This window comes from Miniopterus schreibersii (genome assembly GCF_964146895.1).
Source record: "Miniopterus schreibersii genome assembly, chromosome: 6".
Taxonomy (NCBI): domain Eukaryota; kingdom Metazoa; phylum Chordata; class Mammalia; order Chiroptera; family Miniopteridae; genus Miniopterus; species Miniopterus schreibersii.
The window spans coordinates 85,586,806-85,609,935 of record NC_138107.1 but is presented as its reverse complement, the minus strand read 5'-3'; the positions used below and the strand labels follow the sequence as shown (position 1 = coordinate 85,609,935).

General features: G+C 47.5%; 1 protein-coding gene across 2 annotated transcripts in view; it reads right to left on the bottom strand.

Moving 5' to 3' along the window:
* Positions 1–23,130, bottom strand: part of ARID1B (AT-rich interaction domain 1B) — a 349,992-nt gene that overhangs the window by 32,624 nt on the left and 294,238 nt on the right. For both annotated transcript variants that reach the window (XM_081139612.1, XM_081139613.1), the window contains exons 8-9: positions 21,858–22,185; positions 5,337–5,482 (exon numbers count right to left, since the gene is read on the bottom strand). In XM_081139612.1, coding sequence (XP_080995738.1) covers positions 5,337–5,482; positions 21,858–22,185 — 474 coding nt within the window. The remainder of the gene's footprint in view (positions 1–5,336; positions 5,483–21,857; positions 22,186–23,130) is intronic.

The window sequence follows — 23,130 nt, the reverse complement described above, 5'->3', positions numbered from 1 at the left end:
GAATGTGTGAAACCTCAAAAAAGCAGCTGAGAGATATTACATGAAGAAGTCTGCCTTGTTGCTTTCGGGTGGTTTTATCCCTGCGGTCGAGCAAGATATGAATTGGTAAATCTGTACATTAAGGAAGACCATTTTTAGAGAAATAGGAGAGAGAAAAAAGCAGGACAAGCATGGAAAGAGGGGCTTATTTATGAAAGTCCATGTGTCCTTACTAGTCATTCATGGAATGGGTTCAAAGGAGCAACAGCCATGCAATTCCAGAGAAAGTGGCAAAGTCTTGGAAACGCGGCTTCTGTCAAGTTTTGCTTCTCCAACGGTTACAACAAATAGTTTTTTCAGCATTTATAATACATTATGCTAAATATTATTTTAATAATAAAAAAACAGTAATAACCTTCATTGTGCTTTAAATGTGTTAATGTACACAAAGAAATTTTGAAACTTAAGGAACCAGGCCAATATGTATTATGATAATTAGTGATGATAATTTACACTGACTTGAAAATCAGACTTAGACGAATGTAAGCATATATATTGATTTGAAATTCTCCAAACTCCTTCATTTAAAATGCATAAAATATTATATATTTTAAAATGGGCATTTGGGTTACACAAATATAAAAACTGTCAAAAACTGCACTGTTTTATTATTTTGAGAGACAAGTAAGAACTTAGAGTAGAAGTTTTATTTAGTACTCCTGCCTTACAATGTAAATTTTATCCTACCAAAGGGATCATAAGGTCTTTCTTTCCTGTGGCTTTCACCATTCTTTTGTTGAAATACTTATTTTTGACTTCTTAGCAGAATTCTCAGCGAAGCCTGCAAAGAGCCCCATCCTCCCAGGGCAACGGCACTCCAGGGGCACCACTCTCTTCTCCCTTCCCAGAAGAGAAGGGCCACGTCACTACAGGGCTGTGTTAAATCAGGCCCGCTCCTTCCCCCAGGCAGCAGAGCCCAGGAGGTAAAGCTCCGACATGAAAGGGGCAGCCGAGGACCTGCGGGAGCGACTGTGCGGGGGTCAGTAAATATACCAAGCTCGCCTCTGGCTTCACCATCGAAATTTAAGAGCCAGAATGACTCTTAAAGTAAGTGCAGGTCAAGGTCCTAAGGCAGCTATTTCACCCTGGATTTAATATATTAAAAAAAACATAAAGGACATATGGGGAGAGTAAAAGTGAACTTGAACATTCATTCCTACTCTCCCAACTTCCTTTCTCAGTCTCCTAACAAGGCTGCAAATCATTCCCAGAGGACGGTAAAATAGGACCAGAAACGTACAAACTGTTCCCTTCTTTTCATGGTAAATAATATAACCATACTAAGCAAAATGTTTTATTCCTTGCTTTTGAAAACACAAAAGGACCTATCTATGTGCATACATCTGTAGATGTTCATGACTATTTTTATTGTGGCAAATATATAAAAAAATGTTAACATAACACATACAAAGCGTGTGAGAAAAGCTCAGGAGAAACACTACTGTCTGGATCAGCACAGCCTTGGAGGAATCCCCAAAACCTCCCTACGCTGCCCTGCCTCCATGGGGTTGCGCAAGTGAGATGCAGGCCCCGTCATGTCCACCACAGCCCTCCCCACCCCAGCCTGCCCACAGAAACATCAACTGGAGCAAAACCAGCTCACAAGGCATCACTGCTCCAAGGAAAGCAACTCATCTCCCCTGTGAGCCGGATCCATACTCCCAAGAAAGGCCCCAGCCACACACAAAGTCCAGAGTGATCAATGTACTGGGTATAACTTAGTGTGCATTTTTACCGTTTAAGAGATACGGTTCTCACAATTTATCAAGTCTTTTATGTTTTTTTTGGGGGGACAGCAATTCACCTAAAATCATAATTTAAAGCAAGCAAACAAAAATCCCAACAATCTCTATAAACTACCCAGACAGCCACTAGCTACAGTGATAAAGGCCTGAAACTAAGGATTCTAAAACCTCAAGATAGAAAATAGCTGTCCATCTGGTAGATTTATATTCTAGGCATAGTTTTGTAAATCTTTTTTTTTTAAGTTTCAGAACAGCAAATTATCTGGTAAATGGCTAATGTCACACAAAGCTGCCAGGAGATTGTTAGGCAAAATACCTCTAAGTAAAGCTTTAGTGTGCACACAGGAAAATAACCCGAGGAATCTGTTAATAATGCAGGCTCCCAGGTGCCCCACAGGGGGGCGGGTGGGAATCTGCAGGTTTTTAAAATATTTTTAAATATGTCTTTATTGATTTCAGAGAAAGGAAGGGAGAAGGGGAGAGAGAAAGAGAAACATCAATGAGTCATTGACCAGCTGCCTCCTGCACGCCCCCTGCTGGGGATGGAGCCCAGAACCCGGGCGTGTGCCCCGACCAGGAATCGAACCTCCATCTCCTGGATCCTAGGTCGATGCTCAACCGCTGAGCCACGCCCGCTGGGCGGGAATGTGCAGTTTTAATAAGCATTTTGGGGGAATCTGAGCGGAGGGTCTCAGTTTCTGAGAACACGGGAGGAGGTGTGGACACTGTGGTCGTGTGACTGCCTTTTTCCTTCGTCAGGGCTGATGGAGCTGGTGCGCCCAGTACTGGGCGGGCACAGAGAGGGCACTGGGCGCTGAGCACAAAGAGCCACCACTGGAGGCTGACAGGGCCGGGGTGGGGCACGGGGAGGCCTGGCTCATGACACGCGCTGCTCGCTCCCTGGCTGCAGGCTATTCTGCCGCGAGCGCCCTGGACACCGGAGGGAGGCTCCTGGCGAGGTACACGCACAACTAGGGGCGGCAGGTTCAGGTCCTGGAATTTAGCTGTCTTCTTTAAGATGATGGCTTATACATAGACTAATGAGTATTGTAAGGCTAAAGAATATTATAAAATGAAACAAGTACCATGTCACTAACACCACAAGTATTATACAAGTGTGTATTTAACAAGGTTATATGTGACTTATAGTTTTGTCCCTAGTAATACATACTTCTAATCTTTTAATCCAAATACTTTTTTTTTTTAAAAAAAAGCTCCTTTAGAAGAAAATTCCCCACTGCTTCCATCCCACTTCCCAGCACTTTAAGTGAAGAAACAGTTGTCATGTTCATACTCACACTGACTCCATTTAAATAATTACTTGCGCATGAGCCTGGAACAATTTGTCACTACCCAGGGGGCTTCCCTTGGCCCTGGCACCGTCTGCAGCACAACTGTGTGGCCTCGGCAGCGAGGGTGCTGAGCACCAGTGGCACCAGCTGCTAAGTGAGGTTCCGAAAGCTCCGCTGCCAGCCTGGCCGCTATCCCCACTTTCCCCAAAGTGCCCTCAGATGGAGAAAACGCCTTGCTGTCATCACCGGGAACCTCTCCACAGGCCCAGGCCCGTAGATGGACGTGGGGAGCCCCACGTCTGGCCCGGCTCTAGAGAAGCCGAGCGAGCGCCTGAGGCCAGACGCTGCGCTCGCGGGCGCACACTGCCCGCCAGGCTGCCGCCTCGCGTCCCGGCCCCGCTGCCCAGCAGGCCCGCGCCCGCAGAGGCTGAATCGCCAATATCCTCGGGTGGGCTGGATTATTACTTTCTGTCAGGTGGCATCTGACTGAATAAAGCTGAAATAAAATCGCATAAATGTGTAGAAAAAAACTGACGGATGTTTAAATTACTAAAAATTCAGTATTTCGAAATGCACAACGCAATAAAAATATATATATACTACTAGGCCATACAAAAGTCAGTGAGGATAAATGGCCTTCTATGGAACAGATTACCTCTGTATGAAACAACAAATAACTGAATTATTTGACCAGTGTAACCCCTCCCTGTGAATCTCCGTCAGACTGCTTATTCCTCGGGAACACATCCATCTTCTCAGGCAGGCACCTAGCCTTGTGTTTGTTGTTATTTTTGTGGCTCTGGAGTCCCAAGGAAACAGGGGAAAATGATTATGGCTAATAGTAGGGGAGAGTTTATTGCATAGTTTCAATGCTTTGAAGTAATTTTATTTCAGCAAGCCAGACAAAAGCCATAATGCCACAACCCAAAGTCCCTATTACCTGGGACAGTGGGGAAGCGCCAGGCTCACAAGCTGAGAGCTCTGCACTTGTCACTGCAGATGAGAGCACCGCCTCGCGGGGTGAGGCGCCTGCGGAACACCAGGAGGGCCTATTCTGTTTACGTAAAAACTCCCATTTTCACCAGTAGTTTCTATTGTTTCCTCTTCCACAAACTTCAAAGGCAAGTAATCAGGGCAGGGCTCTGCTAAATTAGGCCTACACATCAGGACTCCGCTGCACTGCTATGTAAGCCCACTGCTAGGCTCTGCCTGACAAAGAAACAGCAGCTCTGGGTGCCTCTCAGAGATGGAGAGGTCGGGAAGGCAGCGAAAGGCAGGGGAAATGAAAGGGGGTAACAAGGGGAGGCCAGCCTCTGACTCCGGTGTTCTCCTAACACAGTAAAGCGTCCCAGGGCACCGACTGGCTATCCCAGCTCTGTATCAACCAAAGGAGAGCTCCTACCCCAGAGTGGCAGCTCTCACTCTAACAGGTGACAGAAGCAACAGGTCAATTGAATCACACAGCATTTCTCGGTGAAAGACGAGCACTCATTGTCCCTAGGTGGGCAGGGGGCTTGAGGAGGTGGTTCAGGGCTATGGAATCTAGAACATGGAATATGTGCAGTTTTGGACATTCTTAACATTTTCACAAACTGATGGAATTCTCTTACTGCAGTAATCAGATGGGCTTTGGTAAGAATGCCAGTTGAGGTCATAAAATGGGTTGAAAAAAATTTAAACATACTGAAAAATTTAAAACAGTTCTTTAAAAAAGTATATGGTTTCTCAACAGACACCTACACAGAGCACTTCCCATGTAAACAGTTAAAGGTGAGTTTCCCTAAATGAAAATCAGTACTTCAACCCCTGCCCCTACGCTGCCCTCCTGCCAGCTCCTCTGACATGGGGTGTTAAAATTTACCTCCCCACCAGCGGAGATGGGCGCGTTCAGGGTGGTGTGGCCGCAGACTGTCTCTCCCACTATCAAGTGGAGAACAGAGATTTTGTTGTGGGCCGTCCAACGCTCCCATAATGTACCCCCTGAAAGAACTCAGTGTTATATTTAGCAAGTAAACAATTTCCAAGGACAAATGAAATATGCCCACATATCGTACACAGAATGAAAGATTTAAATGAAAGACTTATATTTTCTTTATATGAAATGTAATCCTCAAGTCTTAAACACAGTTAAATAGACTGAGCAGGCTTCCAAGAAGCAGAAAGGGGCGTTTTCCCCTTTACACCGAACAATCAGAGGCGGGAGCAGGTGCGGTGCGTGGCACGCAGGCCTAGGAGAGGGGCGGGGGCGGGCCAAGGTTACCTGCGGAGCTGTTCACCATGTTGGGCGGCATGCTGTAGGCCGGCGTCTGGGTGTTCACCAGCCCCGAGCTGTTGTTCATGGGCTGGCTGTAGGGAGAGCTGGAAGCCATGAGCCCGCTCTGGTTCATGCCCGGGAAGCTGCCTTGCCTGTGAGGAGAGAAAGCACACACGCACACTGATCACACTGGCAGCGGGCTGCCCTGGGGCCATTTCTCCTGATGCATTAATGCAAGGGGCAGGGCTCGTATTTTTCATGTTTGCTTAAAATAATGTATTTCCTGGAGAGAGAGGCTGAACTCTATTGCTAAGTAATTATTTAATACACTATGTAAAAATTCCAAATAATATAAATTTCACAAAGAAATTCCACATTTTTAAGCTTGTCAAGATTTATATGGGGGAATATAAGCAAGAAGGGGGAACTTGAAATAAGAACAGGAATTACAAAAGCAAGCAAAATTAACATTTTAAAAGATCTGACTCTTTATTAACATTACTTAGTATCCTCACATCAAAAAACATAACTCAGGAAATGAAAAACAAATAAGCAGTATGGGAACGTTATTTTTTTTTAAATTCTTTGACCTAAATTTTCTGACATAACGAAAACAAGAGAAAGCATTCATTCCCAAACTCCCTTCAACCCTATTATCTGAAATTCGGCGCTATTAAAAACACCCCAAGATCTCCATATTAAAATCACACAGTAAACCTCAGACTTCCACCTCCTTTTGTAGGGTTTCCAGTGACAGGAAGCTTGAGGCAGCCTGGACTGGCTCTAGTGTCCGTCACAGCTCCTGTCCTAATAGGCCTCCCTCCCCCACTGCCCGCGGACTCAGGAACTTAACTTCTGGTGACTGAAGTTTGGTTACTTTTGTGCCTACACTCTGAGAGACAAACCTCTTCACTTCTGCAAAGCAGAAAGGGTATTCTTTGATCCGAAGGAGACAAATGTCACGCAAGGTCGTTTCTCTAACTGCAGGTAACTGGGGGCAAGGGAGGGGAGGACTTTAACACCAAGGTGGTTTAATTCTCCTGGGAAAAGTACAGCAGAGAAAGATGGTGGCAATGTGGCAAGTCCTTAAGACTCCACACTGTAGTCAAGCTTTCCTGTATGTGGTACCTTTGAAAAACTTTCCAAAGACCTGCCCACTAATATTTACTCTTAGGAGTAAAGCTAATAGGAAAGGCATAAATGCACTTTGCTTGTCTGTTCCAAATTAATTATGATTACCACCCCCTCCACCTCCATTAAACTGTCATTTGTTGACTCTTAATGTGTAATAGTAAAAACATTTTTAAAGAGATTCTTTAAAAGATTAATAAAAAACAATATACTGCCCTTTCAGTGTAGCTGTTTTCAGTGGATTCAACTTTCTGGCTTGTAGGAGAAGTTCAAACATGGTTGTTTGAAAAGTCAAAATGCCAAAGGTTTCAGTGAGGTTTCTTTTTTCTTGTAGAATTTAAACCATTCTGCACAAACTAACACTTGGTGATGGCTTGGGAAGAACATTCTAGAAGGCTGAGAGACTAACGGTGTGAGTGTGGCTCTGGGAGAAAGGCGTGCTAGTTCAGCGCGAATACTCAGCTCACAGGTCCCACCCGGAACAGTGACAGTCTGCTGAGTTGGTGTTATAATTCCCACTGCAGTTCATTAAGAATGGACCTGAGGCCACCCAATGGCTCCCGATTAACCTCTAGGTCGGCCCACACCTATAAATACACTGCCAGCAGCTTTAAGCACATTCCTATATGGGCAGGGTCTTAACAGCAGCGTGGAGACAGATGGCAGGAACTCAAATGTTCCAGGTTCCCCTGCGGTGCTTTCATTCAGACGAAAGATGATGTAGCACTCACATGACTATTTCAGAAGAGGACAAGTGGCACCTGTAGGCACAGTTCTCTAGCTTCCCAACAGAGACATCACAGAGAGAGCATCCTCAACTGAGGAACAGGCTGCTTTCTGGAGACTACTTCCAACTCACTGATTGCTTCCAAACCCCAGCCAGCCTTGCCCCTCCCTTCAAGACTGGGTCAGAGCCACCTCCTCCATGCAGCCCACCCTTCCTCTCCCCCTAGAGGCCTGACTCCTGCAGACTCTCTGGCTTTCAGAACAACCTACACTTTACTGAGAGGAGCAACATGATAGCTACTAAAAATGTATTTTAAATGAATAAATTGATAGAGAACATTTTTATCACTGTAATTAGAAATTATGAAAGATGGTTACCTTTCAAGCTTCCACCAAATCCAGTTTCACACACAGTCTAACTAACAGGTGTATGTAACTAATGGATCCTAAAGCACACTTGTTTATAACTAAGGTGGAAATAAGAATCTGAACATAAACTCCACCAGGCAGATGATTAAGTGAAGGAACACTGGGCCTCACCTAACCCTGGTTTTTAAACATACCCTTACAATAACAAAAAATTAAAGATTTAAATGTCTGTGTTGGATGCCAGTTGCTGGTCACAATGGTCCTTAATTGAACTATGCCTACAGTTTCTAAGAGTCTGGTGAAAAGCCAGGGGTCTTGACTCTGTCACTAGCCACACTTTTCACTGTCACTGGGGTCTGGGAACAAATCACTCTGGCTCCTGGACCTCAGTTTCTACATATGAACACGGAGGGACTGATGACGATTTTAATATCAGTGCTTTATGAAGTACTTACAAATATGCGTAACACGTTTTCTAGACACTTTACACATTTAATTTTTTAAATTCCTGGAGGAAAGTGGGTGGAATCACGCTCACATATAAAGAAAGGAAGGATCGGAGAAGGTAAATAACTTGCCTAAAGACACACAGCTAATAAGTGGTAGAAGCAGGATTCCCCAAGCCTGCTGCTAGGACACTGTTCCACACTTCTTTCTTCAAGGGCCCCCGACACTGCTAACACTTGATGAGACCTAGTGATGCCACACAGTAGCCTACTGCAGAACTTTCTATTCGTCTACCAGACTCATCTGTAGTTGGAGAAAGTTGACAAATCAGAATGGCACTCTTCTCTCGGCCTCCTGGAGGGTATCCCTCAGCGAGGTGGGCACAGTGGGAGGTGGTCACACAGGAAGTGGTGAGGGTAAGTGAAACAGCCCCAGGATGCCTGCCTCCAGGAAGGAGTCTATCCGTGTGCCGCAGGCCTCTGGAAGTAGCCAGAGGGAAAGACTTCCGAGGAATGCAGGGCATGTGTGGCCATGAGCACTTGGCCGCCCATCTAACTGGGGGAGAGCACTGGTCTTGCATCACTGCAGATGAAATTCAACTCATTGTGACTTTGGAAATTGCTACCAAGACTATTGGTCATTTTTTAAAAAAATCCTCACCCAAGGATATTTTTTCCGTTGCTTTTCAGAGAGAGTGGAAGGGAGAGAGACAGAAACATTGATGTGAGAGAGACACATCGACTGGTTGTCTCTTGCACGAGCCCTGACCAGGGCCAGGGATTGAGCCTGCAATTGAGGTATGTGCCCTTGGCAGGAATCGAATCCGAGACCCTTCTATCCGAGGGCCAACGCTCTAAACACTGAGCCAATCCAACCAGGACAAGATTATTGGTAATTCTGAACAAGCAAGATGGATTTAATACTAAACAAGAACTTTCAATGCATTCTGTTGAGCTTTGGAAATTAGGACAATGTATCTTGTGGCAGAAGACAGAAGGTGGTCGCCTCTGTGAGTAGGCCGAGCCCTCCAATCATCACGGAGTCCACTAGGCTGACCACTGTTACCAGGACCACAGCAACCTTGGAGTCAGCGCCCCCCAGAGGGCACAGCCCTCACCAACTGCTGACCCCTTCCTGCCCACGGCAACATCGGATGCTCCAAATGGAGTGAGGAGGCAAAGGGGCCACTCGCCAGACATTTTTCTCTTTTCAACAGGCAACAGGAGCAGGCAAAACAAAACCAAACCAGGCAAAAATTCAAATTGAAACTAGGGAAACACTTTCACTGTAAAACCCTACCAAAAGGTAAGAGGCACCCGGTAGAGCCAAGTGCCTTCCCCTTGACCTCTGGGTTTGCGAACCACTGGGCTATAACTTCTAGTGGGCTATGGGTGCAGACAGTTTTTGCCACAAATTGTTGCCATCCTGATGCCACAGATTAATGGCCTACAGTGGCTGTGGCAATGAACACCCAGGGATGCCCTGGGAGGGAACGTGACAGACACTGAAAGTGAGTTTTGCTGTGATTACGCTGCTCAGGTAGCTACTGGACTGCGTGCACCGTGACAGTGACTGCTCGGAGGCACTCCCAAAGCACAGGTGCTGACCGCGGGCCTGTGTTACGGTGGCCAGGTGCCACTCCCTCCACCTCGTCAAAGTCCAAGCATGACGTGGGGGGTTGTGATTTAAACACACCGACCTGCAGAACAAGCAGAACCTTTAAATCGGCCCTCTGCTGGGGCGAGATGCTAGGGTTTAAGATCTGTCATTTGATGACAAAAACCAGGCTATTTTAACAAGAGAAACTCAGAAGTGGAGCTGGGAATGCATTTCCCGAAAGCGCCCCTTGGCCTACGCACACGAGTAACTTTAAAGGTTCTGCTTTAGTCACTTTGGAGAGTTCTCAAACATCACACGTTCATCTGCCAACAAGGGCTGACTCTGGGGAAAAGCCAGAGGCAAATACCAGGTTTAAAGAGACCGTTGCCAGTGGTCCTCTCTGAAGGTGGAGTACCACCCCCACCAGTTTGAACCTGGCAGTTAAAAACATTACATGAAATCCACCTGAGTTTCTTGTTGTAAGTTAACTACAATAAATGTAGAATAAATAGCCTGCACATGGTTTGGGGCTTTAAAAGGCACCTACAGGCTGCGCTGTTGCAGCAATCACACCACGTTCTGCCCACGGCGACAGGGAGCGGGAAATGCGCACCCCCAAGTGCGTGGACTCCCTCCCACCCAGCGCTCTGGGGAAGAGCGGGGCAGGCAGAAGTGCTTTGGAAACAGACACTACAGGAGTGAAGCCATTTATTCAAATCCAGAGGCGGAGACACACGCAGAGGCCCCCTCCGAAGCGCCCTAGCACACCCACCGGAAACACCCCTCAGCGAACAGAGCGGCGCCCGCCTCCGCAGACACGCTGTGCGCTGCCAGGCACGCGTCCCTCTCCATGTGGACGGTCACTGGAGATGGAGCCTGGGTTCTGAAGCCAGGGAGACTGCTGACTCCCTGGTAAATCAGGGCCTCTTTCACTCAAGCCCAATGGCTATCAGAACCAGGACTTGACACTGTGGAAAGCCCAGGTCCAGCAGGTTTGTTCTTGGAGAGCTCCAATCCTCTTGTGACATCGCATAGCAGGCCCAGTTTTAAATGTTTTCTAAACAAACTATTTCACCACTGGTAAAACAGACTTTCCACCTAAGCCACACCGTGACTCTTCCAAAGTGGTACTTAAGAAGGACAATTTCAGTTGCGATTATTTTTACTCTAATATCTAAAAAGGAAAAACACTTCCTATGTCTCCAAAACAACACAATCAAACAGAAAAGAAGCTGCCCAAGCCCCAGCCCATCAGTGTGGCTGACCGATCAGCACACCTGTAAACACGAATGCATTAGCAGCTGTGGTGGCAAAGAATCAATCCTGAAGGTAGAGTGCTTTCTATCATCAAACCAAAGACAGAGACAGAAGTGCCAGTGACTCACGATTTGTAGAGTCCTGTAAAAATACACAGCCACATGCTATTTAAAAAACAAACTATATACCCCTTTCACTCTGAACATAAGCTAGAAATAACTAAATTAATCAGAAATACCTTCTATTGCGTTGATAGCTCCAATCACTTGTTCAAGATGTGTGTTTTAAGACACGTATGGGAGGGGAGAGAAAGGAGCACAGTAGGCACCCAAAACAAACAAACAAACAAACAAACAAGCAAACAAGCAAACCAACCCACCCACCAACCAACCAGAGCAGTGAGTGTCAAAGGGCACTGGGCTGTGAGTAAAGTGGAGGTGCAGGTGCTGGGGGAAAGAAAGCTCCTTGAGGAAGGGATGCCCCCCCAGCCCCTCTACTGAGACCCGAGGGGTCCACGGGGAGTCCATCAGGTGAGCAGGACAGGAGGGCCTTTCTGCCCCCAAGGAGGGGAGAGCTGGTGGACACAGTGTCGCAGACTAGTAAGACATGAGAGCAGAGAGGGCGGGAAGGGCCGGACCACGCAAGGCTTATGCTCTGTAAGGTTTGGTCTGTATCCTAAGGGAAGTGGGATGAGATTAGAGGTTTTTAAGCAGAAATGGGAGAAGAGACGTGTATGTCAAAGGCACTGATTGCTCTCTGACTGAAGCAGGGATGACACACAGGGGGTGGGAGGAGGAACGTAGGGATCACCGGCTGCGTGGCTCTTACAACAGTCCAGGCATGAGTGGGCGGTGCCGTGGGACCAGGCACGGGGACACAAGATCCTGGAGGCGACAGCACTCGGTGCTGAATGAGATGCTGTGAGGAAGGAAAGGGCACCGCCGTGTCCCCTAGGTGGCCGGCGGGCAGCGGCTGGATCACGGGCGGTGCTGACAGGACTCGCTGCGGAGCCCACGAGCCTGGCTCGGGCATGGAGCCTGAGGTCCCACAGGCCGTGTCGCTGAGACAGCTGGAAACGCATCTGGAGAGCGGAGGGTCCCCTCGTCCCTCCTCCCTGCCCGCCGGGCAGGCCCCGCATAGTGCTCGAGTCTCTCTACGGTCTTCCCTCCTGTGAACACGACCTCTTCTCGAGACAGCAGTTCCCTTAAAGAAAGCTGACCTGTGTGACGGCAACGAAGCTACAGCGAGTCACTTCCAGCCCTAATTTCGTACCCCCCAACCCTTCGGTAACCGATACGTTTAACTTTTATTTTCCTTTTAAGAATGGGAAAGAGGAATGTTTTTCACCAGCTCTATGGAAAAGACCTTTCAGCAGACGGGCGGTGCTGCTGTTGTCAGCATGTTCGAGAGCAGTCTCCCTAGCGAACGTTTAGCCGATCACTCTCCGGAGCGGACGTCTCCTGGCCCGTCTCTGCCATGGCCTCTGAGGTGCGGAGCGGGGGGCCTGTCCGAGTCTGAAGCCTTTCTCCTGGTGGTCTCCGCCTTCTCCAGGGAGCGGCGTTTTCACCCTGCATCCTGGTGCAGCCCGCGCCACCAGGCCCGGAGGATTACTGCGTACTCCACCCTGGGGCTCCCAGAAGCCTGGACACCAGAAACGTTTCCCCCTTTTGTTAACTACTCCATGCAGACTTCTCACTGGTCGCCACCTGTTCTCAGTTCTGCTAAAATGGACCTGTTGTCCGATTTAAATATTCAGTTCTTCCTTTCACCTCAGTGCAGGGAACCGGTGTGAGTTGTCCCTAAAGGAGCTGGCTGATCTCTCTCAAAGCAATAGGAGAGCGAACAGAGCTCAGGTTTGAAGTGAGAGATACTCTTGTCAGGGTGTAAAGAGAATGCAAAAGCCGTCTGGTGCCTGAATCTTGGTAACTGGTAACTAAGACCGTCCTCTTCTTCTCAAAGGAGATTTCGGTTTGTTAATCTCACTGCTATTATAAACTGTTTACTGACAATCATACAAAAATAAACTCAAAGTCTTCCTTTTGAAAATGTTTCAGAGATTGTGACATCAGTACTTCTCTGTTGATGTCCACACTCTGGCTGCCTCAAGTTCAGGGTGTGGACAAAAGAGTGGGTCCCCAAACCTGTCTTTTCCCTGCCTGAGGTGACCCCCAGAACTTGGTGGGCTCTGGTGCAGTTTCCCACTGGCCTCTGACAACAGGCAGATGGCAGAGTTTCTTGATCTGGTAAAAATGGCATCCACTTTCCCTCGTGGAAGAAAAATTAGCTGCCACTGATGTCCCCCAGACTAAGAAAAAAGGGCTCCTTTCTAACTGCCTTTAAGATCTTTTCTTAAAAAGCTCATCGTGAGTTCATCATGCCATTAAAAAAGATCTCTGCTAACTTACAAAGAGGGCCATTCCTTCTCAACAACAGAAGAGCCCACTGTGTATACCAGGACCTCCCCGTCTGGGAGCAAGGATATGGAGAGAGTGACCTGACTTGGGACAGGGGCCTTCCAGGGGGTGGGCACCTCAGCTACGGGGAGCATGAAACACCGGGGAGCTAAGCAGCACCCGGCAGTGAGCCAACCTGAGAGGGGTTTGAGGAGTGAGATATCACAGTGCACAGAGAGCTACGCTTTCATTGACTTCACGCACCTTTAATGGACCAGTCTGTTGGCTGAAAAAAAAGACTTTGGGCCCTGAGATCTCCATCTCATATACTCTGCCAAGGCTCTATTTTGTAAAACCCCCTAACAGACAATGCCCAGGGCTACAGTGCCAGGAAATACATTAATACAGTCATTTCTAACTTTAAAAACCTCCTAAAGTCTTACAGATATCCGCCTAATAAGAGCCCGGCCCACTCTTGAGCATGGCGAAGACAGCACCCGGCTGTGAGACGCAATCTGAATGAAGGAGGCAGGTCTAGGGATGGTCCGGAGGTTGGAATGGTTCAGATTATGAGGACGCCGACGTCTAAGAGGATGCTGCAAGGTGGAGAGTGAGAGGGATTTCGGGAGACTTTGCTGTGGGTAGAGAGCACCGCAGCCTGAGCCACAGTAGCAGGTCTGCACAAACATTAGTTCCTCCTAATTCATCTAGTTTCCACAGCTCAAGTCTAGCATTTTCCTCATTCAATGTCCATCGGAAAAGTATGAACGGGGTGTCCAAGCTGGCAGCTTCCTGCCCCTTCCCCTGGGGTTTCTCAGTAGCAGGAATCCCGGACGCTCCAGGGGGGTTATAAAACCCCAGGCCAGGAGCCTCACCCTCCCATGCTGGGACAGGCTATTGCCTGTGTTTCCAAGTCTCTCTAGGTAACAGTCATTTGGGGAACGGCACAGACTCTAGTACATTAAAGGTTTGCTGCACATTTCACACTCTGATCAGTGTTTTATTACTTTTTTTTGTTAATCATTACCCAAGGAGTGAGGATATTTTTTCCATTGATTTTTAGAGAGAGTGGAAGGGGGGTGGTGGTGAGAGAGAGAGAGATCAATGTAACAGAGACATATCAATTGGTTGCCTCCCACATGAGCCCCAACAGGGCTGGGGATTGGTACCTGTGACCCAGGTACGTGCCCTCGACTGGGAATCAAACCCGAGACTCCCCTGGTGCACAGGCCAATGCACTAACCACTGAGCCATGCCGGCCAGGGCTACTACTTTTGATTTGAAGAGCAATGGATGTGCTTTATGGCAGCCATATTTTTCTGTAACTCTGAAAGATCTGATTGAAATCATAATCTTAAAATACCAACATCATAACAGTCATTCAAATTCTAAATTTTGAAGGAAAAAAGGGCTGAAATTAAAGCACAGCATTGAGGTGATCATGCAAAGACTTACACTTAACTGCAGAAATAAAGACGATTTAAGTCTTTGAAATCTTTTCTCTGTCTTTAAATAACCTGACTTTTCAAATCATAGCTATTATTTTAAACCCTAATTGTCCAAAACCCAAAGGGCTGAATTCTTAACACAAATTGCTCGCAGCCCTTTAGGCCCTGCGCCCCCTCGCTGGCATCCGGTTTCCACGCCGGAGGCTCCGGCCCTCAGCAGAACCGGGCTCCACCGGCTGCAGAGGAAATAACAGGGGAAGAGCCTCGCTGGCAAAAAGCAGGAGGGGAGTGAATTATAAACACGCTGCACTGGAGGACGGGTGCTGGGAGTGTGTGTGTGGAGCGCACACGTGACACAGAACATAGGACACGCACCCGAAGGACAGGCAACCCACGGGGCCGGTGAGCGGAGCGGGAGCTTCCACGCAGGGGAGGCGCGCTCGGCCTCACAGAGCACCCCACCGCCCCGGCACCAACAGCCGGGCTGCCGCTGAGGGGCGACCCGATGGCGAAGGCTCCGTGGAACTTCTGCCCCCAGCTAAAGGGTGGCTAGGATTCGCAAATAATGTTAATTAAAATCCCCAATCTCCTGTTTTACTAAAAGCAAAAATATTTGAAAGGTAATTTCCGTTATCCTAGTTTATCCTAGTTTTCAGTATGACATCAAGTATTACAGTGGAGGTCTCCACGCTTGTGGTTGTGCTACTCAGGATAAGAAGAATACTTTTCAACTTGACTCACTGTGTTTGTTTAAAAAAAAATTTTTTTTTAAATCCTCACCCAAGGACATTTTTCCATTGCTTTTCAGAGAGAGTGAAAGAGAGAGAGAGAAACATTGATGTGAGAGAGACACATCAACTGGTTGCCTCCTGCACACACTCAGACCGGGGCCGGGGATTGAGCCTGCAACCAAGGTAGGTGCCCTTGGCCAGAATCGAACCCGGGACCCTTCAGTCCGTAGGCCAACACTCTAACCACAGAACCAAACCGGCCAGGGGGACTCACTGTTTTTAAAGCTCAGAAGTCTAACAGTTTTCCTCCTCGAGACATTCAGCTCGCCCACTAGGGAGTCTGGGAATAGCAGGCGATGAGGGACGTGGCCTGAGTGGGCACTGGAGAGGTCTGCATTTATCCAGGTAAAAATGCCACCTCAGAATCCTTCCTGTCGCAGCCACACCCAGTCTCAGCACAGATGCTAAAGCCCTTCTGCTGGGCAATCGAAGGATGAAAGGACAGGAATTCAAACCCCCCATGTGCCACCAAGGGAACTGTCACAGAGGAGGTGGGGTCCAGACACACACCACCCACGCTGCCCTGTGCGTCTACGTGGGGATGTGCAGACCCTCCTTTCAGGTGAAACGGGCTGAGCTAAGGAAAGGAAAAAGTCCAGACCTCAACGTGAGAAGGAGCATCTCCACTAAGACAGAGGTTAGTATTTGGTTTCTAAGAGAATTACCTTTAGCCAGGAGGGGGAACTAAAACTGAGATTTATTTTTTAAAGAGAAAAGCTACCGAGGCAGCACTGAGTAGAGGAAAGAGCGACCGGCCGAGGAGACGTGGGTCTGCTTTGCCCATCTGATGCTGAGCAGTGAGCGTCAGAGGCCTCAGTTTGCACCATAAAATCAAGGCAGAGACCAGATGACATCTCAGCCCTTTCAGCTCCGAATCCTACTGTTCTAGAACTGAAGCTCCACATCCTCTTGGAGCCTGTTCTTATGAAAATATCATCACCTTAAAGATCCGTGCCCAGCCCAGCCGCGTGGCTCGGTGGTTGAACGCTGACCTACGAACCAGGGGATCTCAGCTGGATTCCCGGTCCCGGCTCGATCCCGTGGGGCCATGCAGGAGGCAGCAGATTAATGACTCTCTCATCATTCTTGTTTCTCTCTCTCTCCCCCTCTCCCTTCCTCTCTCTGAAATCAATAAAAACGTATTAAAAAAAAAAAGATCGACATAACATTGACATAAACCATCAAGTCACTGAAGACTTGACTAAAGTTGACACATAAGAGGTGCTGGAGGTGACAAGACTTCAAGAATCAAAATCTACTCCAGCCTAAAGATCTAGGGCTTGCCAGGCTTCTGCAAGTTCGCTGAAGTCATGCCTCATACTTGGAGATCATTTCCAAGGAAAAACATGGATAACTGAAATATTCAAATCCATAAACCAGGTGTATTTGGCAGCGATGTTGATTGTTAGACACTAGCAGGCACCACCTAGAATGAACAAATGGATGTGAAACACACTAAATGACCGAGGGAAATTTATGGCATGTGTGTGTGAGCATAGAGCTCACTGACAATGGATTCAGGCACTCAAAAAACACTACAGACTGTGCTATAGCCAGAGCTTGTGGCAATGCTGCTTTAGGGCACCACACGCCGAAGTTTCTCCCAAATCCTGGCTGACTTTGGCTCTCCTGGGCTCGGCCCCTGCCTCAGCACCCTGCCCACATGATGCTATGTGCCAACAGCCATCAGAACGGGGCTGACGATGAAAGTCATTTGCAATCTCTGAGCCAGCTTTTATAAGATCAACCACTATTTCCAACGCTGTTTCTTGTTACTTCAAAAGAATATCAGGTTGACTAGAAATGATTTAAAACTGAACCCAGCAGTGCATTTTCTGAGTAAAATGTCTATCAGTGTGTATGGGGGGTGTGTGTGTGACCTGAACAGGTATAGACTGTTAATTTCAAATACTGGATATTATTACTCAGGTAGTCTAATAGCTAAACAATCTGATTCACCACATTCTACTGTGAATTCTCTTATAATCAAAATGAGGGAATCCTTACTCAAAAGGTGAGAAAGAAAAACCATTTATCTATATAATCCTTAATTCATTCGATGTGGCACGTGGGTCTTAGCCATGTACCGTCTCTTAAAGAAAGGAATTAGTAAAACAGCTTTGAAACAGTTACACCTGTGTGTTTCTCTCTCCACGGCCTTATATTCAACCAGCGGAGAAAGCCCGAAGCACCCTGCCCGCATCCCCTCATTTTTACAGTGAGCTCTCTTCCTAATTGCCACACCTTCTCACCCACTACCGCGTCATTAATTTGCTTTCTCAGCTTCTTTCTTAGGCTCCAGCCTTTGGGATTCTGACTTAGAAGTCATTACAACACCTCTTCCTCTCCCAAAGAGAGACGGACAGAGAACTGGCTCTTCAAACTGCCACCCTAAATTTAATCCCACAGCTGCCAATGGGAAAAAACAAACAAAAACACGAGTTTGCTGCAATGAGCTGTAAAGTACACCAAAAGCATGTGGAAAATCAAACTCACTAACCCATAGCGCTTAAACATGGACCACACACATTTCCCCACATTCAAGCTTCTGCTTTAAAAAAAAAAAGAGAAAAAAAAGCACCACAGGTTGTGTGCATTGCAAAGTGTAAAGGAAGGAAGACTTAAAATAGAAATAAAACTTTACTTTCTTTCTTTTTTCAGAAAGAATACCGTAGACATGAAAGACAAGATTCAGAGCTAACCAGGTGGGGCGGGAAGATGAGCCTCCCGCAAGCGCTTTATCAGATCTCTCTTCTCTTATTTTTAATTCAGGAGGAGGAGCTGCATTCTAGGAAGCTCCTGGATGCTGCTAGCTGCAGCACAGACCTATCTCCTCGTGCTGGTGAGCTAACATTGATTTTCTGCCCCAGTGGAAGAGATTTTACTCTGATGCATGCCATTTAAATTCATTTTACACAGCTGCTTAATGTGGCTTGGCAAAGCACAGGCAAGCTAGCTGCGCGGGTCTAGATAGGACTCCTGAGGTGGGGAAGGACGGATCCTATGGATTAGCAGCTGATGACAAATGCTCCTCTCCCCACTGCCACCTTCTTCTGGGCTCATGCAGTGACCTTGAAGGTGCCACAAGAGGAAAAGACAGTTTCCCCCCAAATAAGTGTGTTCACCCAATTCTCTATTTGTTATTGCACTTTTAGGATTATGTTGATAGGATTCTCTACTTGTTGGTCCACAGTTAGGACCATGTTTACAGGGTTTAGAACTCTCAATTGCAGAATTATCATTTGCTCTTGCTGTAGAAATAAATGTATACTGAACATAAAACTATTAAAAAGCTCTCTGTGTCATGCATTCGTAACTAGTGAAAGCACAGCTCCATAAGTTTCATCTTTAAACAAAGCTAGTTGACTGATCCCAATTTTAACAAAAATGTGGTAAGTTTCCACAGAAACTAACTACTGCACGAGTCCCTCAATGTAGGATAATCTTATCGTTTCTATGCAAAAATGGTATCAATCGTACTATCGTAATATTTTTGATTTGTAAATCACTCAGTAATAATATACTTTAAGTGCGCTCACTAACCTGAAGCAGTAACAGCCTGATATTACAGTTCTGTAGTAGCAAAGAGACACTTTTTGTTGCTGTATGTAATTCCTGTGTTGTAATTGATAATAATACGGCAACACTGTGTTTAGAAAGAAAATTCTACGTAGGATTATTTGGTTGTATTTTTCTGGTGACTTCAATATCCTACAACTCCTTAGGAGGAGGAGACAGCAGAAATCTCTGGCATGGAAGTCTACTCAGTGGTGATCTACAAAAATTCCTCACGGTCTGGCCAGTAACCTAAGCCCCGCCTCCTGCAGTGAGTCTCTGCCAAGCGTGGCCCCAGCACCTGGAACTCGGGGCGTGGGGCCGGTCGCTGCGGTGGAAGGAATGACACACACTGTCGTGACAACACAGGACAGGTACCCAGACAACCCGAGACCACAGTGGGGGGAATGACACCAGAGCAGGGGACTTCATCACTGGCCTGTGGATAAAACGCTGACTCCTCCCAGGCATGAGGAAAGCCGTGCGGACAGCCATGCAGACAGACCTGGGGACAGCATGCAGGCGGCTACCAAACTGCACAGCGCCGTTAACGAGACAACACAGAGCGAACAGAACAAACACACACAAAAACCAAACGACAACCCCTCTCAGAATTTCCTTTTAGGTCTTTCACTTCTTGTTTTGGGTGTTACTTTCGCAGCCAGATGGCACGTTCATTAACAGTTTAAAAAAACGCCCAGGTCCCCAGCGAGTCAGGGTCTGTTGCTACCTACCCGTACTGGTCAGGCTGGTGCATCATGGGAGCCTGAGAGTTGCCATAGTTGGGGTGCTGGGAAGAAAACATGGGGCGTCCGCCAGCCCCAGACTGGCTGGGATAAGCAGGCGACCTAATGTATGGTGGCCTAAAGTAGAACAGAAGACAACTTCTTTGGATTTGTTCTGTTGACAAGTATGAACACCCCTGTCCACCTGTCGCTTCCACATGTAGGTGGGGAGGGTTAGAGGACGCGGCATGATACTCTGTGCCCTGCAGCTGCCTGGCCGTGGAACGGGGCACATTCCTTAAACATGTGGGGGTAGGGCAAAGGAGAGCAGAGTAAGATTCTCAGGTCTCATCTCGGTTCACAGTTCTGAAGTAGAGCTTTGACTCTGGTCAAAGCCAAAAAATAAAGAGTCCCCATTCAAACTTCTGGAGAGCTCAAAAGGGCAGCACCCGAAGGCAGGCCCTGGAATAGCCTCCCGATTACAAATAGAAAATGCAAATGCATGGATGTGTAGTGATACCCGACTTTCTAGGAGGCGATAGGTAAACTGATTCAGAAGGGGAGCACAGCAAGACTTTCTAGTCAACACCTCTATGGTTATCTTCCTCCCAGATCACTATCCAAGGCTTCACATCAAATCCAATCAAGTACTTTCTACTTAAATAGAAAATAATTTGTGCTTTATGAGTTGCAACAACAGACAATTCATTTAAACCTAAATGAGAACTTCTATTGGACCAGTCACACCAGTCCTTACATACAGGTTCATTAAACATTCCCTGAAGTCTCACAGGTTCCGGTTAGAGGTACAGTGCTGGAGTTAAGAAGGTTCTAACTGTAATGTGGATGAGAGAGAGATGTGGGGTGGGGGAGAGACAGAGAGATGTGGGGAGAGAGAGATGAGCTGGGGGGGACAGAGATGGAGGGGGGAGAGAAAGATGGAGAGGTGGGGGGGAGAGAGAGAGGTGGGGGAGAGATGGAGCGGTGGGGGGGAGATGGAGAGATGGGGAGAGAGATGGAGAGATGGGGGAGAGAGATGGAGAGGTGGGGGAGATGGAGAGATGGGGGAGAGATGGAGAGGGGGGGAGATGGAGAGGTGGGGGGGAGAGATGGAGAGGTGGGGGGGAAGAGAATGAGTCCTCAAGGGAATTTTTTTATTATTTGGAGGAAAAAGTGAGACTGGAGGGGTCCCTAACATTCTCAAAATGCAGCTTCAGAGGAAAAGTAACAGAGGGACACAGTTAAAGCACGTGCACATACATACACACTCTTTGTATTTGCCCTTTGGGAAAAAAATCAGAACCTAACTTTTCTCCAAGATACTCTATTTTCATATATATCTTCCAACATGCTTTGTTTTAAAATGAATTTTAACGTATGTTCAACGTGAAGCATATTTGCATGTGCTTCTTTGAAAACGTTCACTTTGGCCTCAGAATTTTTTCAGTATGTTATTTTTATGCAGGTCAAGTATTTACCTCAAGAATTAATTTTAAAACCAAGATTGAAAACAAGTAATTGAGAATAAAGCCTTCCTGGATCAACTTAAACTTTCTGAAATATTACCTTGGCTTTATTAACCTCATTTTGGTGTGGACAGACAGACAGGTATGCCCAGAAAAATAAAACAAAAGAATATGAAGTATATGGATCTCACACATACACACGCAGATAAACACACACGACACGCATATGTGCACAGAGTTTCTCTTTCATAAACATTTACGGTGGGGTGATTTAAGAGGAGGCTCTTTTTCAAGGTTTTAGCTTTTAACTAGTTCACAGGCTTTGATTTCCTGGGAAAACTTTGCTGTTTTAAAGGGAACCACATAGACACGCCTATGCACGGACTCTGGGGGGGACAGTCAATGACAGTTCACAGACATTTCAAATAACACCCACAACTGACTTGCCCCCCACTCAAGATTCCTTCTTCAGTGTCTCAGAGAACTGGTCTGTCATTTATTTTTCTGAGCTTTACGGCCAAGCAAAATGCCAGTCCACTGCCCTGCCTCCCGTGTGACCCGGGCCGGCCGGTGCCAGCACGTGCTCGCGTGCGCGCAGGCCGCCCACCCCGACTGCGTACCTGCTTTGCGCCGAGTTTGCAGCGGCCTGCATCACTGCGGCGGCCGCCTCCTGTGCCTTACGGTTCACGGTCGGCATTGGTGGCCCCATTCCTGGCCCTCCCTGCTGAGACATGCCAGGAGAGCTGGGGGTCATGCTGCTCATATTTCCAGGAAACGGTCTGTTCTGCATCCCAGCTGATGGCATTCGTCCCAGGGGCATAGCACCACATGGCTGGCCTGGCCCTGCTCCATGCATCTGGTTGTTGGCATTGATGCCCACGCCAGGCCCTGGGCCGCTGTAGCTTGCACTGGGCACCCCACTATATGTCGGGGGTCTGGAGTAGTTACCTAAACAAAAACCAAACAAACACAAATTAAAGCCTTTTACTTACTATCCGAACATGTGAAACATTCACTGGGAATACTCCGTGTCCAACAGTGTGATCAACACACACAGTCACTTGCGTTAACCCTTTCCCGCTGGCCTGCGAGGCCAGTCTCAAACATGCTCTTCTGCACATTCCAAAGGCAGGAGCCACACAGGACAACACAGCGTGGAAGGGAAACCCAGCTAAGTAACACGGTCCGCGAACAGGTACTAGATGCCAGCACGGGCGCTGCTCCACCCCAACGTGTCCCACTCTTGCACTTCAACCCGAACCATCACTCCAGTTCCACTCCGCTCGCACTGGACCCAGGGGCCACACTCGACAGTTAGGATGGCGGGTTCAGAGATGGCGCGGAAGAAATGCACAGATGGGCACGATCAGCACCCAAGGTGCTGCAGGAGGTGCCGTGAGGAAACTCGACACTGGGCCAGCACAGTCTGTTTTCCTCTGGTGCTGGGAACATTTTTATTTTTTTGGCTTGAGCACCAGACAAAGTGGCTGGTTTGTCCTCGGTGCCACGTCTTATGAAACACAGTTTTAAGTACTGGAACGAAACTCCGCACAGTGAGATGGTGGCACCTGGGAAGCGGGAGGGGCCCGAGACGAGGAGCTACATGCCCCCCCCGGGGTAGAATGGCAGCTGCACGGCCTGGACCACGCCAGTGGTTTTGCTCGCTCTCCTCTGTACCTTTTATTTTGATTGAGTGCACACATATTGAATCCAAGTGAAATACAAATACAACCATGATTCTGTTTACAAATGAAGAAAACCAACAGCTAGTAGCTTAGAATTCAAGTTCAAGCAAACTGACTCTGGAACCCATGCAATTAAACAATAAAATATGCTGCCTTCCAAGAAGTGACTGTTGAAATAAAATACATGTGGAAAGATGAGTGTTTGCAG